Here is a 15,315-nt window from a genome sequence, read left to right as displayed (position 1 = left end):
AAAATCTGATGGTGTACATGCCCACATAGCAACATAAATGCATGAAGTACTTTGTTGCACGTGTAACAATGTACATATATGTTCATGTAATTACATTAATTATGTATACATAAATGGTTATTAATACAAATTATTAGATTTAACTAATATTTTTTTTATTATTACAAGTACGTAATAACACTAGTGAGGTGCGTATATATATATATATATATTTATATACATGCACAAAAAAAATTTAAACAAACCACACAACTTTTCTGTATAGCACTTTACCTCTGTTGGCCAAGAACCTTGGTTGAACTGAACAAAGTTTTCTCTTGAGTACACAAAAATATACACACAAATCATTTCCTAAAGTGCTTGAAACACAGAATTATTGAAAAAGGTTCCCAGTAGTCAATTAAACAAGTGACCCAAACAGCTGTTATTTCCTGACTAAACTGATCTGTCAGACTGGTTAACAATATATGTTATACATATATATTTATATATAAAATTAGTAAACTAACAAGGTGGAGCAAAAAATCTGAAAAGTTGCTCTTTCTTTACTTAATTAGATACCAGACTGGCTAGCAATAAACAATAAACATAAACCTTTAACTGAATAATTACTATTTCCTGACTGAATTGAACTGCTAGATTGAGTGAAAGTTAAATAAACAAGTGACCTAAAGAGTTCATACTTCCTAACTGAATCTAGGCAGTAGACTAACCAGCAATTAAATAAATAATTTATGTAAACTGTTACTATTTCTTGACTGAACTGAGGAAGTTGATTGACCAGCAGTTAAATAAACAAGAGCTCTAAATAGTTAAAAACTTCCTAAAAGATGAGCACCTAATACATGCAAGTTATCTGGACAACTACAACTCTATGACTGAAATAAGCCAGTCAATACATGTGACATGTCACATACAAAGTTCTCAGAAGAAGTACACTCATGGGGAGGATGACAGCTGAGGCTCCACGATGGAATTAACCAACTATCCAAAAATAGCTCCTCTACATCTGCCAGCTCAGCAAAAACTGACATTATCTAAAAACATTCCATATGATATTTACAGTTAAACTATCACCTTTCACTGAAGACATCTGAATACTTCAAACACTTACAGACACAAGATACATTCTTAAACTACTTGACTAAAAACAATGCTAGTTCAAGAGTTTCTTTGACAATTCATTCATCTAATGCTTTTTTACTTTGTCTTCTATGTTCTAGATTACTATTTCACATAAAATGCTAAACATTCCATTAATTTACTTTTTTATTCAAATATCAGAATTTCCTTCATAACAAAAGTGTCTTAGTAATGCATAGTAGATTAAAAGACAATAAAAAGTACAACCATAAAATATCACAGATAACTTTAAAGATATAAGCCCTCTCTATTTTTTGGGTAAGACCTTGAATAAATTTAACTGTGACTCTTATACTAAAGACCTATGTAAACAGTGAACTGCACACATACTCATGTCTTATAAAAAGAGTAGGTACAGTAAGAGTACTGTGTATAACAATTTAATTGTATATGTGTTTGCTTCTAAGTAAAAAGCTTATTAAACCTTCAAATTATAAAGTTGCTTTTACATCAAATCATACTGCATTACATTGAGTAATTTTACAACATATGGAGTAACAAAATAATAAATTTGATGAAACTGCAAATTTTCTATCCAAAATACATAAAGGTTCCCAGCAGTTATTAGTGGAGTTCACTGAAATATCAATAATATTTATACCTACACTTCTCTGTCACTTGTGTGTTATTAACAACAATTTATCCAGCAAAGCTGTGTACCCACATGTGCTTTAGTGTATAAATAGTTTAAAAAGCCAACAATACCTATACAGAAAACCTTTGTTTATGTTATCCTCTATTACTATATTTCATTACATGTTTTTAACATACTAGTAGCCACATATTTAAGTAGTAAGTGGTTTTCCAAAGCAATTATAAATTTGCAATTCTAACTTTCTTTATGAGTTAAGGATTATATACATCATTAAACTTTAAAATATTTTGTGTGTTACAATATGTATGAAAAATCTAATAGTCAATTCTATTTTTCCACGCTTAAACCCCAGAAAGTGATGTTTAAGCCACACCCTTTATAATAAATATTTTCTTTTAAAAATTATATAAATATCATACACAATTTTACTATTTCTGCAAAACATCAACTTGCATAACTGAATGTAATTTTATGAGCAATATCTCACTTACAGATACATGCAAGTACATTTCTAAAAAATAAGAATCAAGTAAGTATTTTGATTTTTCAATACATGTAACAAAATGAAAAAGTTTAACTTTTTAATATTCTGTTACTTATAACAAAAAAACTATATTTTGTTAACAAATATTATTACTACAAAGAATTCTATTTTTCTGAAACTGATATCACACATTCTTTCATAAGTGTGATACAAAAATATAAAGAATAGATAAAAACTTGTTTTTCCTTTGGAACTAAAAGTCGCTTATTGAAACAAGTTGTTAATTTGATATTTAAGTTTTACATAATACACAAAATTATAACTATTTTTTCTCTAATTATCTGCTTAAAAAATACAAAGTTGCATAAAACCATCTTACTGACTTTCATCACTGCAAAATACTATGCTGAACCTTTGACATTCACAAGACACAGAAATTTTATAAATTAAAGGTTCAGTGTTCTTAAGAAGACCTTGGTGGCTATGAAATTGACATATTTTCTTTCACACCAACAAAAGGAATAAACCCTAATCAACCACTGAATTATCATAGATATTGTAAAAATAATTAATGGTGAAAAATTATGATAGATTATTCCACCCTTTTTTACATTAGTTTAAACTTGAGTGTTTTATCTAAAGATTCCAAGTACTATAACAATACAAAAGTTTATGTACATTGTACTATACAAACATGCACTGTTTCCTGTGCCTTTTACACAAGATCAATACACTTTTAATGGAAAATATCCATCCAAAGGCTTGTTGTAAGCATAATAAATCTTCAAAGTAAATGTTACACATATAATGTGTTCTGACTTAGTAAACATTCTTGTAGAGAGAAGCAAAGGAAAGTTGCATGCTACTAAAATTTTAGGTTTTTTTTAACACTATTTACAACTACAGTTGTTTCATTAACGTAATTATTTTGGTCTAAACTATCACCTTTATTCTAATAAAACACAAACTTCATTCATACAGTGTATGCAAGATGTCTGTTAATACTTTTAAAAGAGTATGTAAATGGGTTGGTTAAATAATATAGGAAAAAAAAAAAGACAGCAAGTTTTATTTTACATTCAATGATTAGTAAACAAACCATAATGCATACAGTAACGTCAAAATGAATTTCATATATTAAATGTGTGCAAAAAACAACAACAAAAAAACCTCAAATAATCTGGTCAAAAATGTTTCTTCTAACAACACATTTTATAATAATTGCACTAAGAGTTTTATACAAATTGATATTAAAAAAGTTGTTTGGAAGTAAAATATAATTCCATTTGAATGCTTTAAATGATGAAAGACTCAAGTAACTGTGGCCATAAAAAATTACTATTTAACTTCATTAGATCTGTTAGAGTGTAAGGTAAAATGTTTCATTAATGAAAACATATCTCATGCAGTTTTATTTAAAAAAAAAATAACATAGTTGCACACTGCCAAGATGAGCTATCAACACAAAACTAGTTTTATATGAAAATTAAGATACTAATTTCTGCTGATATAAGTTTTGGATTTTATCATCACAACATAAACATTTAGGTAAGCAACATTCATAACTAGGCAGTATAGTAATTACTAAATCTCTTGAGCAGAATTTAGTTGTCTTGTAAAATGAGTCACTACTATTATCTGATTACAGAAGAGCAAAGATGTAATTGGTTAAGTAAAACACTATACAATCAAAAAGGGTATATGAAAAAAGGTTGGCTAAAAACGTAAAAATTAACATTATGAATTTATTCAAGTACATTAAAAGGTAAGCAAAATGTTAGGTCATCCTAGGGCCTTCAATGGATGATAAAGTTTATTTCTGATGTTTAGGTGATAACTAAGTTACTAAATTCTGTATTTTCTTCAGTTGTGATTCATATGAATTTAAATAACATTCTTCATTTTTAAAAGTTGCTATATGAAAATGTGACTGAACTTGTTAACATAATTTTAATAGGTGGGACAAGATCTTGCCCTGTTACCCTTTTAACATTCTCTGAAGAAGTTACTGCTTATGTAGATGAAAGTAAAGATGTGCTTTTTAGAGAGGTGCCCCAAAAAGGGCTTGTTAAAAATAATTTTCTCTGTAGATCTGAGGAAGAATTTGGCTTAATGGATTAAAAAACGGCTGGATGAAAGAAGCAGAAAGTTAATATAAAAGGAGTTCAGTCAAATTAGGTTAATGTTGTAAGTGTGGTACCTCATGGCTCAGTTTCACAATCTCTGCTATGTTTTAATTTATATCAAGCAATGGTCAATAACTTGCTTGAATTTGTTGATTATATTATGGTCTTATGGATGCTGCTGGATGTAAGGAAAATGATGTTGCTCCATAAAAGTACTTGCACAATTTGGTGAGTTGGTTAAATAAATGATGGATAACTTAATTATAATATTTGTGCATTATTATAATTCAAGTAATAATTTGGATGGAAATAACCTTAACAGTTTTATGGAAGGAAAGTATCTTCATGTTTTTGTTAGTCACTTAAGCTATTCAAGAAGTTTGTCAATGCTAGTGTTAAAGCAAATAACATTTAGAGTTGTAATTACAGAAATACTAAATAAATGTCTAAACATGATGTAATTTCATTGTATATGTCACTTGTTAGACTTCATTTGAACTATTACGTTCAGTCTTTGGCTCCTTATCTTAAGGATAATGACTTGTTGGGAAGGCTATTAAAATGATATGTGGAACAAAAAGGTTGTCATACAGAATAGGTTAAGATCTCTGAAATTGTCTCTAGAAAACAATGTTACAGAAGATCTGATTTACATATTTAGACTTTAAAGACAACTAATAGTGTCAATTAATTCTTATAATGATGAATTGAAGGCAAGGGGACACAAATATAAATTTTAGCAGGGTAGGAGTCATCTTCTTTCAAGAGAGTTTTTATATTTTTAATAGAATATATGACATTTGGAGTGAAAAGTGGTCAACACTGATATAGTAAATTTAAAGGATTTTTCTAGAAGAATTGATAAATATCTAAATGATAAGGACTATCTTTAAGAGTATTTTGACTATTGTTATTGATTGATTTATTTTTCCATTTCCTCTAGTGAACAGAATAGCCTCAATGGATCCACCACTTATTGTCCTTAAAGTTATATTACATTATTTTAATTTTAAATGGTTCAACCAGATACCTTACACATTTCTATAATGACATATTGCTAGTATCCTCCCATTAAAACACTCACAAGTAGAAGAATTCACAGACATAAACAAGTTTAAAACAGGCCTAATCTAAAACCTATTTGGTCTTGCTAGTGCAAACTTCCCATTGTTCACATATTTATCTTTTATTTCACATATCATGATATTGCTAAAAATGTTGAACTTCATGCTCAAACACTCTATTATGATTACCACACTTAGAAACTCTCCATACTTGATCTGAAGTCTCTTTAATTCTACTACCTTGCTTGGTCTCCTGTACCTTTTATATAACCTCCATGTGAGGTAGTTGTACTTGCAGCAAGTATAGTTGATGCCAATGATCCCACATCTTCGTCAATATAGCAGTTTTTTCAGAATTTTAGTTTTCATATTTCATCATCTTTATCCCATCCAATAAAAATTGGGTTAAATATAGTAACAAGCTTTCTTATTATCTATAATAATAAAAGAGTGTGTTTGTGGTTCTGTGTGTGACTGCATAACTCCAATGAAAAAGAACTTACAAATCTGAAATTTTACTCCCATAATAAATGGATCCTAAGAATGTGTACATGAGTATCATTACTTATCCACATGCAAACATGCATACACGTGGACATATTTTTATGCAATAAAACCACATAGAAATGTGCACATCTTTCTGATGAAACAAGCTAGGGAAAAACCATGTAGAAAAGAAAAATGAATAGAAACACGTGTGAGTGTACATATGTGCATATCTTTTTAACAAAGTAAACTAGCAAAAAACCACACAGAAAAGAAATGTAGCCACCATAGCTCCAAGAAAAAAGAAAGCTGAAATTTTGCACACCATACTAAGCATACCTTAAAGGTGTGGACTTGAGTATTACTTATCTAAGTGCATGATGCATGCACATATTTTTTAATGAGGCAAACTAGCAAAAACCACAGAGAAAAAAAGTGATTCCTTATGTAACAACTTCTAATTTATAGAAAAAGTCAATGTATTTTAGTAATAATGCATTACAACTATGGTTTTTATATCATGTTGCTTAGTAATAAAAATATAACATAATATTATAGGTTATATAATATATAAAGGCTGTGCTGAAAGTATAAAGTAAAATGTATAAACTACAAAATTAGAAAGAGTATTTGTTGCTTTCTAATTTAGAGGCTCCATTAATTAAACAGGCTTGTTTTTTATTATTTGTTTTTATTATTTAAGATTAAAATTAGAGAACAAGTTAAAAGGAAATTTACCTTTATAAATAGATCACATCCGCTAAAGGAACAATAAAAATACGTGTTATACTTTTATGCTAAAATGGATTCAGAATACACACACTAACATAGTCATCTAGAATAAATCAACCTAATAACCCAAGTGAAACTGGGTACTTTTGATAGTACACAATAAATAAGAATTTCTGCACTTACACAGTTTCTTTCTTATTCAAATTGTTTATTTCATTAAATGCTTTTTATTTTAATATTTAAATTAATTATATTCATTTTTAACTAACACTAAAAATACTAATGTAGTGTTATTTAACATTACTGAAGACTTTATGGCTGAATCATTGAAAATACAGGGGCAATCAAATCCAAATGTTTCCACATACAATGGTGATGTAACTTGATAATTAAATAAGCCAATCAACAAGAAAATAATTTGCAGCCCACAGATACAAAAGTACAGCTTTTCCAATAAAGCCTAGGGCTTACATGCATACTTGTTACAGTTATTGTAACCAAGAAATGAAAACTTCACTTTATAATGTCAAAAACACTTAATATTTTTAGGTAATTCAAACAGTCTAGAGCTATTCTTGACAATGTAGCTTTATTGGATATAGATTAACTGTTTGTGTTTTGTCCCATTTTTTTCACTCAGTAATAGCCTGGACTCAGTTCTCTTGTTCAAAATCCACCCAGTCATTGAAACACAAAGCCTGCAATTGGCTCAAAGATGTTGATGGAGAATTTCAATATTAAATTCTGAGTTAGTGATAATAATGGTCACTGAACAACTTTTGAACATTATTAGTATACTGACATGTTACATTGTCTTGGAATAGTCATGTTTATCATTGTAGAAATACAGGACTGTCAAACAGACATGATCTCTAAAAAATTTTCAGTTTATTTGTTATCTTAAAGAAAACAAAGAATCTAACCCCTACCTTAATTTATTTAGTTCAACACTTAGTTTTTCTTACATTTTTCATTCACAGTTAAAGAACTTCCCTTTTTATTTATATAATAAACTAACAACTAATAATTACAATGATAATGAAAAGCAATGTATATTAAAATTTAAATGGTGTGATATGCTGTTGTGCAACAGTGGCACATCACATTGTATTAGATTCTTACAGAAAAAGTGAGTGGACTATATAGATTTTCCAATAAAAAGAATCAAACCTATCAAAACTACTGTTCAAGACAGATAACAGTACAGACAGGAATATGAAAAATGGCATCTCCTAAAAACAAAACAGAGGATGGACAGCATTCACCTTTGAGCATGGTTTGGTTCCTTTGTTTTGAATTTCATGCAAAACTATATGAGGGTTATCATATCTGTACTAGCCATCCCCAATTTAGCAGTGAAAGGCTAGAGGGAAGACAACTATTCATCAACACCTGCCACCAATTCTTGGGCTACTCTATTATTAACAAACAGTGAGACTGACCATAACATTGTAATGTCCCCATGGCTGAAAGGGTGAGCACCATTGATGGGATGGGGATTCAAACCCTCAGGTTGTGAGTCAAACCCCTTAACCACTTGGCTGAGTATTCATGCTTGCTAATCAGTAGGCCACACACACCCTGCACAAAATGCTGGAATTCTCAGGAAATAACTTCATCTACTCCATCCTAGTAGATTAAACTATTATATCCCTACTGTTGAGTTAATCCTTTTATTATCCAGTCAATGATAGGTAATTTTAATTACAGCAAAATTTATTAATTGTATTGGTTAAAGTTAATTCAAAATATTACTGACAAAAACATACTGAGTGTCATTATGTGCAGCTATTAAAAATACACAATTAGACTACCATATTTCACATTTTCACCTTGAAATAATTTTCCTTCATTTTAAACCAAAGAAAACTCTGATTATTTATGAATTAAAAACTGAAAAACAAAACAAAGTTTCCATGAACTGTGCCCCCACCAATACAGCAGTAAATCTATGGATTTACAATGCTAAAATCAGGAATTTGATTCCCCTTGGTGGGCTCAGCAGATAGCCCAATGTGGCTCTGCTATAAGAAAAACACACACATGAACTTTAATTAACATATAATTAATGACTAGTCTTTTTTTTTTAAAAAATAATGAAAGAACGTGCATTATAAATTATCATAATACAAATACTCTTAGCAATTCCCACAGGAGAGTTCAACCTGACAGTGAAACATGAGAATACATATGGAGAGCTAGCATATTGTCCACTATCTTTGTGTTGTAAGTGTTGCATCTTATATATATTAATAACACTAAAGGGAAGGGTTTTAACCAGTCATAATCACTACAAACACCAAAGTATTATCTAACAAACTATACCCTACCTCTAGGACCAATTAAATTAAGCTCAATAGCATTACATACAAAATGAGAGTGTTGTAGATATGGTGAAATTCAATTAAAATTCTCCAAACAAATTATTTTGTTTTGATGGCATGACCACAAATAACATGTTTCATCCCACAGAATACATGTTGAAATGCTGAAACAACCTTCTCAAAGAATTTTGATACTCTTTTCATACATTCCAAAGAAAATATATGAATAAATATTTTATATATAACAACGTTAATCTGATTTGTAAACAAATAAATAAAAATGCGTTTAAATTACGTCTAATAGAGATTTAATGCAATGAACTTTGTCTTCTTAAGTTAAAGATTATAGTACTTTGTTAAACAGTTACAAATAGCCATACATCAACATCGCTGTGCAATACTGTCATTTCAACGTTAATTAACACATAAAACGAAGAATTACGTCCACTTCAATATTCATCACACACTAATTAGCAGCAAAATGTTATATATAGTCGTTCCAAAAACGAATAATTTAAGAACGTTAAGTGCAACACTTGGGCCCCTCCAAACGATCGGATTGAGTTTGGTCTTCCAAGTTTCCCTCCAGCGTAACTAATAACAGAACTCCCCCGCCACTAATACTCTCGGAAACATTTTTTCTTCATGACTCATTCTCCTCTTAAACACGATCTATACTCGCACACTGACCCCTTTGATCAAATGAAACGTTTAATCGTTGTTTTATCTCTCTTTATTTAAACAAGTTGAAACGAAAACTATACAATGACTAGCATATAGCCTATCAAAAATAACGGGGCAACTATTACCACCCACACCTCACAGTAAAAGTAATATCAGTATAGCCTAGCCTCACATTTCAGAGCTAACTGAAATAAATAAACTTTGATAAATTCAGTTTCACCAATAAAATGTAAAAAGGGCAGTCAAGGCAGTCAAACGTCGGAACATTCCTTTGCGAGACCAAATTAAGATCATTCATGCAATGAATTTCTAACATGTTCATATAATAATTACGGGTTAAAAATCGGTTAGATTAACAACTAATATATAAAAAAGCCAGTACCTTTTGTTAATACTACCTTCCAACAGTGGCTTTTATGTCGTATCGCTACAAATGTATGAACTAATATTGTTGTGACTATACGTACTTAAAAGTACAATATAAAACGTATAAACTGGAAAAAATGTTTGATATTTTTTATTTAGAGTCTCTATTGATTAAAGAGGCTTAATTTAATTTAAAATCTTGGTAATAAAATAGAAAATAGTTTAATTTAGAAGCGATTTAAATTTAAAATTGAATCGATACTTTTACTTTCATGATAAGTTTTACGTATTTGGCTCTCTAGGCTACGCTACTCTTTTCTTTAGACTTATTGTACTAACACTCATTACACTTCTAAAGTTTCGCGTCACACACACCGTTACGGCCTCCTTGCATTCCGTCACTAAATCATAATAGAGTTATTCTTTCTGGATAAACACAAAATGTGTTTATCCAGAATGACGTGACGTTACACACACGTGCATTATAGTAAGTTTAGAAATTTATTTACATAAATAAATTTGAGCATTTTAGTTTGTATACAAACTAAAATGTCATTTATATGAAATATCAAATACTTATTTAATGAATGTAACGTATACGTCAATTCTACGTGTAGCCAAAAACTCCTGAACCATCTATTGAATGGTACCACAAACAAGAATCCATAAAATTTTCACAATTGGGGTTAAAGATTCAAACAACTAGAAAAATAACACTAATTTATGCAACAACCATTTCTTTATAACAGAACATAATTTTTTTAAAAAGTACTCTCCTTACCTTACAACAAGAACTCAACTTTCATTCGGGCTGTACGTGAGGGTTTATATCTTTATTAATGATATTTTCAAATACAGTACTGAGAAAGTAGAGTTCTTACAAAAAGTGTTATTTTTTCAATAAAGGGTACCACATTTAATAGGGAAAAACGTTACACTTTATATAAGTAAAATATGTGGATATTTTAAGCCCTGTATTCATTTTAATGCAATAAGTTCTTATGACCAAAGAGCACAATCCGAATACTTTCCTCGTGCATTACTTCCCAGAAAATAAAAATATGTTCGCTTTAAACAATTTTTTGAAAGAAATATGAATATCACGATTAGTAATTACTAGAACAAACAGCCGGCTTGAGGGCGACGTTTCATAGTAGTTTTAGTACTTAAATTCCATATCAAAACGAACAATAATTAACTAAAACTTTAAAGAAATTCAAAAACAGGAATACGCAATACGTATTCTGCAATACGCGACATTTAGTTTTTCAAATTTGGTGCTCTGATGACAACAGCCAAGAACAAAACGTCTTTGTTGTGCTACTGCTAAAATGGCTCTAGTCCAAAGCTAAGAGTAACTTTAAATAACCAGAAATAAGTAAATACCCTCGCGATTAAAATATATTGCTAACGCTTTAAAACCGAGTTTGAAATCACAGAACAAGAGAGCATTTGAAAATACAGTTTTCCTAAACACATCACATGAAGTGAACCACACACGCAACTAATAACGAAAGAAAACTACTAATTTTTTTTATTTCGTTTATAAAATTTTCGTACAACCATTAAGAAAGGCCATCTGTGCAAAGCTGTTGTAATTTTGAACTGACTGGAGAAACGGGAGAGTGTAAACAGTATCTTGTATCAAGACTTCGTGATAACGAGAAAACCCACTTGCAGAGAAAATTACAGATATAGATGGACTTAACTGCAGGTGGCTCTTAGAGCGCACTGACGACTCCAAAGGGCGGAGTAAACTCACGAGGTAACGAAACAAGCAACCCTCGGATTTAAAGTGAGGGCACGATAACAGCCATGCAACTTCCAGTTCAAACTGAAAAATACTATTTTGACCAACGACATCTATCCATTAGTAAAATACATCTACAATAATTTTAATCCCTTTCCTTTTTAAGAAAACTGTTTAGTCAAGTAGGTGATTCGCTGAGTGTCGAGTTATAAGTAATGTTGTTTATTCTACTATTTTCTTCTCTTTATTTTTGTACGGAAACTGGAGTGTGTGTATATGGACAGTATCATTTAACATTTACCAAACTTAAACACTTCCATTGTAATTTCATTTTATTTTTTTACAAACGTTGAAGCAGACCAGACTTTACTGACTGACCTCCTTTGTCTTAAAGTGTAACTTTATACTACGTTACTGAATCGAGGTAAATGTACGTAACACTTATCATAAGGTTGAAATTAGAAATACTTCAACTCACTTCAGTTAGTTCATACGAAATAGTTACTAAAGTTAATACGTACACATATACATATATATGTATATATACTTAAGTAACAGCATTATACCAATGAAATAAAAATACAAATATATATATATATATATATATATACTGTATGTCTGCTTTGCAGACGGCAAGAATTTGCGACGGATACCAACAAAAATGTTCACCGCTGGTACAGCGGTAAGTCTACGGATTTACAACGCTAAAATAATGGGTTCGATTCCCCGCGGTGGACTCAGCAGAAAGCCCGATGTAGCTCTGCCATAAGGAAAACAAACACCAACAAAAATGATACAAACAAAGAGATATATTCATTGTAAAACTAAATGAAACTATTAACACATTAGAGGGACGTTTCTAGATATTTATCTAACTATCGTATCAGACAATGAATGGATGATTAAAAGACATTAGACACTAATTTTCAAAACGGGACTCGGGCTTTGTCTTAAATTTATTTTGTATAATATTACTATTTTAATAGAGCTCGTAATAAAAATATCCATGAGACATCATGATAATACAACTGGTAATTCCAAGTTTTCTGTAACTTGAAAAGATGAACATTTACAAGGGGATGTTTTTGTTTGTTTTATGGAGGTGGAGTGGGGAAATCAATGTCGTGATTTTTCCCCACTTTTCTAAAACTCAGATGAATAATAAATCTCTCAAAGTTACAAAATGAATATTTGTTTATCTTGTGATCCTACTTTACGGAAATTGTTGTGATGTGAAATTAAAACAAATATTTGGTAACAATGCAACTACGTAAACAGTTGATACAAATATACAATATAGGAACTTAATGATATCGCAACAATAAATGATTTAAAAGGAATATAGTGTCATAAAAAGATTAAATACTGAAATTATTAAGGTATGATAACAATATAATGTTTTCATGCATACGGTAATAATACTGTTAAAATAACTATATGATAAAATATACAAAGTTTAATTAAGGATACGGTAAACGTACTAACGTAAATATATGATGTCAACATATAGTTAATAAAGAAATACAGCAATACACGACTTAAATAAAATTATCGTAACAATGCAGTTATAATAAGGATATGGAAACCATACAAAGTTAAGACAATGGTATGTCATAAGATTTAAATAAGGGTAGCATAACAATATAGTTATAATAAGGATGTGGTAACTATACAAAATTAAAACCTGGGTATGTAATAACAGGAATTAAATAAGGATGTCGTAATAATACAGTTACAACAAGGGTATGGTAGCAATACAATGTTAAAACTTGGGTATATAATAATATGAATTAAATAAGGTTGTGGCAACAATACAATTACAACAAGGGTATGGTAGCAATACAATGTTAAAACTTGGGTATATAATAATAGGAGTTAAATAAGGTTGTGGCAACAATACAGTTACAACAAGGGTATGGTAGCAATACAATGTTAAAACTTGGGTATATAATAATATGAGTTAAATAAGGTTGTGATAACAATACAGTTATAATAAAGATATGGTAACTACACAAATTTAAAACATGGGTATGTAATAACAGGAATTAATTAAGTATGTTGTAACAATACAGTTACAACAAGGGTATGGTAACCATACTAATTTAAAATACAGGTATGTGGTAACACAAGATTTAAATAAGGATATATATATATTCTCAAATTATACGAATATGACAATAAATAAGGATACGGTATTACACAAAGTTAAAACATGGGTATATGGTTATACAATATTTAAATAAGATATGGTTATTGTTTCTTGAATTTCACGTAAATCTACTGGACGAATCTGCGTTAACCGTCACTCGTCTTGAAGGTATTATCACTATCAACTGGTGGGCTACTCTAATCTCCAATGGGATTTGACATTCAATCTCATAATTCGCGCACGACCCAGAAGTGCGGAACACGATTATTTTTTAGCAATAACGAAGTACGAGCTCCGGAATCTCGTGAAAATGATAAACGTTTAAAGTGCAAATATGATAACAATACAAAGTTAAATCAGGAATATAACAATGACAATAACAAAGAAACAGAATAATAACGAGCTAATAAATGCGACAGCTAGTACTCTGGATACGACAGACAAACAATGTTGCACGTGACTTTGACATGGCATTTCAAAAGTTGTCAAATAGTCAGAGTTGTTCAATAAAGATATACACACACACACACACACACACACACATATATATCAAAGAAACTACATGCCACTTGATATTCTACACGTTATACAATCGTTAGGGATATTACAAAAATTAACACGCATCTCAGAACGGCTGGTATGGGTATTAACACTTTTATTGATTAAAGTGTTAATACCCATACCAACTGTTCAGAGATACATTTTTATTTCAAGTGGGTTTCTCGTCATCAAGAAAAATTAACATGATTTTGCATACTTAAATATCTCCTTCTAAAGACAAAAAGCTCTATTACAGTTTTTGTTACGATTGCACACTGAAATAATGTTTCTTTCTCCCGCAGATGTTTTCGTATCCAAAGCACTTTGGTAAATTATATTACGCTTAAACGTTCAGCTGATCTGGCTCTCACTATTCAGAAATGTTTACCTTAACAACCGAAAATACCTTACGTAGTTGTTGTTTATTCTTAAGCATAAAGCTACACAAAGGGCTGTCTGTGCTATGCCCACTAATGGTATCAAAATCCGGTTTCTAGCAATATATGTCCGTAGACATAGCGCTGTATCACTTGGGGGAGGATAAATATACTATGTAACTAAAATGGTTTTGTTTTGGTTTGTTTTGAATTTCGCGCAAAGCTACACGAGGGCTATCTGCGCTAGCCGTCCCTAATTTAGCAGTGTAAGACTAGAGGGAAGGCAGCTAGTCATCACCACCCACCGCCAACTCTTTTACCAACGAATGGTGGGATTGATCGTCACATTATAACGCCCCCACGGCTAAAAGGGCAAGCATGTTTGGTGTGATGGGGATTCGAATCCGCGACCCTCAGATTACAAGTCGAGTGCCTTAACCACCTGGCCATGCTGAGCCAACTAAATTGGAAAGACAATCAGTTTTACTGTAGTAG

General features: G+C 30.5%; 1 protein-coding gene across 6 annotated transcripts in view; it reads right to left on the bottom strand.

Moving 5' to 3' along the window:
• Positions 1 to 15,315, bottom strand: part of Liprin-beta (liprin-beta 1) — a 68,047-nt gene that overhangs the window by 40,552 nt on the left and 12,180 nt on the right. The window contains exon 1 of one of the 6 annotated variants that reach the window (XM_076457143.1): positions 274 to 936. The exons of the other annotated variants lie outside the window; for them this stretch is intronic. Within the exon in view, the coding sequence (XP_076313258.1) occupies positions 274 to 348 (75 nt within the window). The 5' untranslated portion in view covers positions 349 to 936. Of the gene's footprint in view, positions 1 to 273; positions 937 to 15,315 lie in introns of those variants that run through there. 6 annotated transcript variants of the gene reach the window in all.

The sequence above is a fragment of the Tachypleus tridentatus genome, chromosome 9, assembly GCF_004210375.1.
Source record: "Tachypleus tridentatus isolate NWPU-2018 chromosome 9, ASM421037v1, whole genome shotgun sequence".
Lineage (NCBI taxonomy): Eukaryota > Metazoa > Arthropoda > Merostomata > Xiphosura > Limulidae > Tachypleus > Tachypleus tridentatus.
Note: the sequence above shows the minus strand (reverse complement) of the source record. Positions and strands in the feature narration are given on the sequence as shown.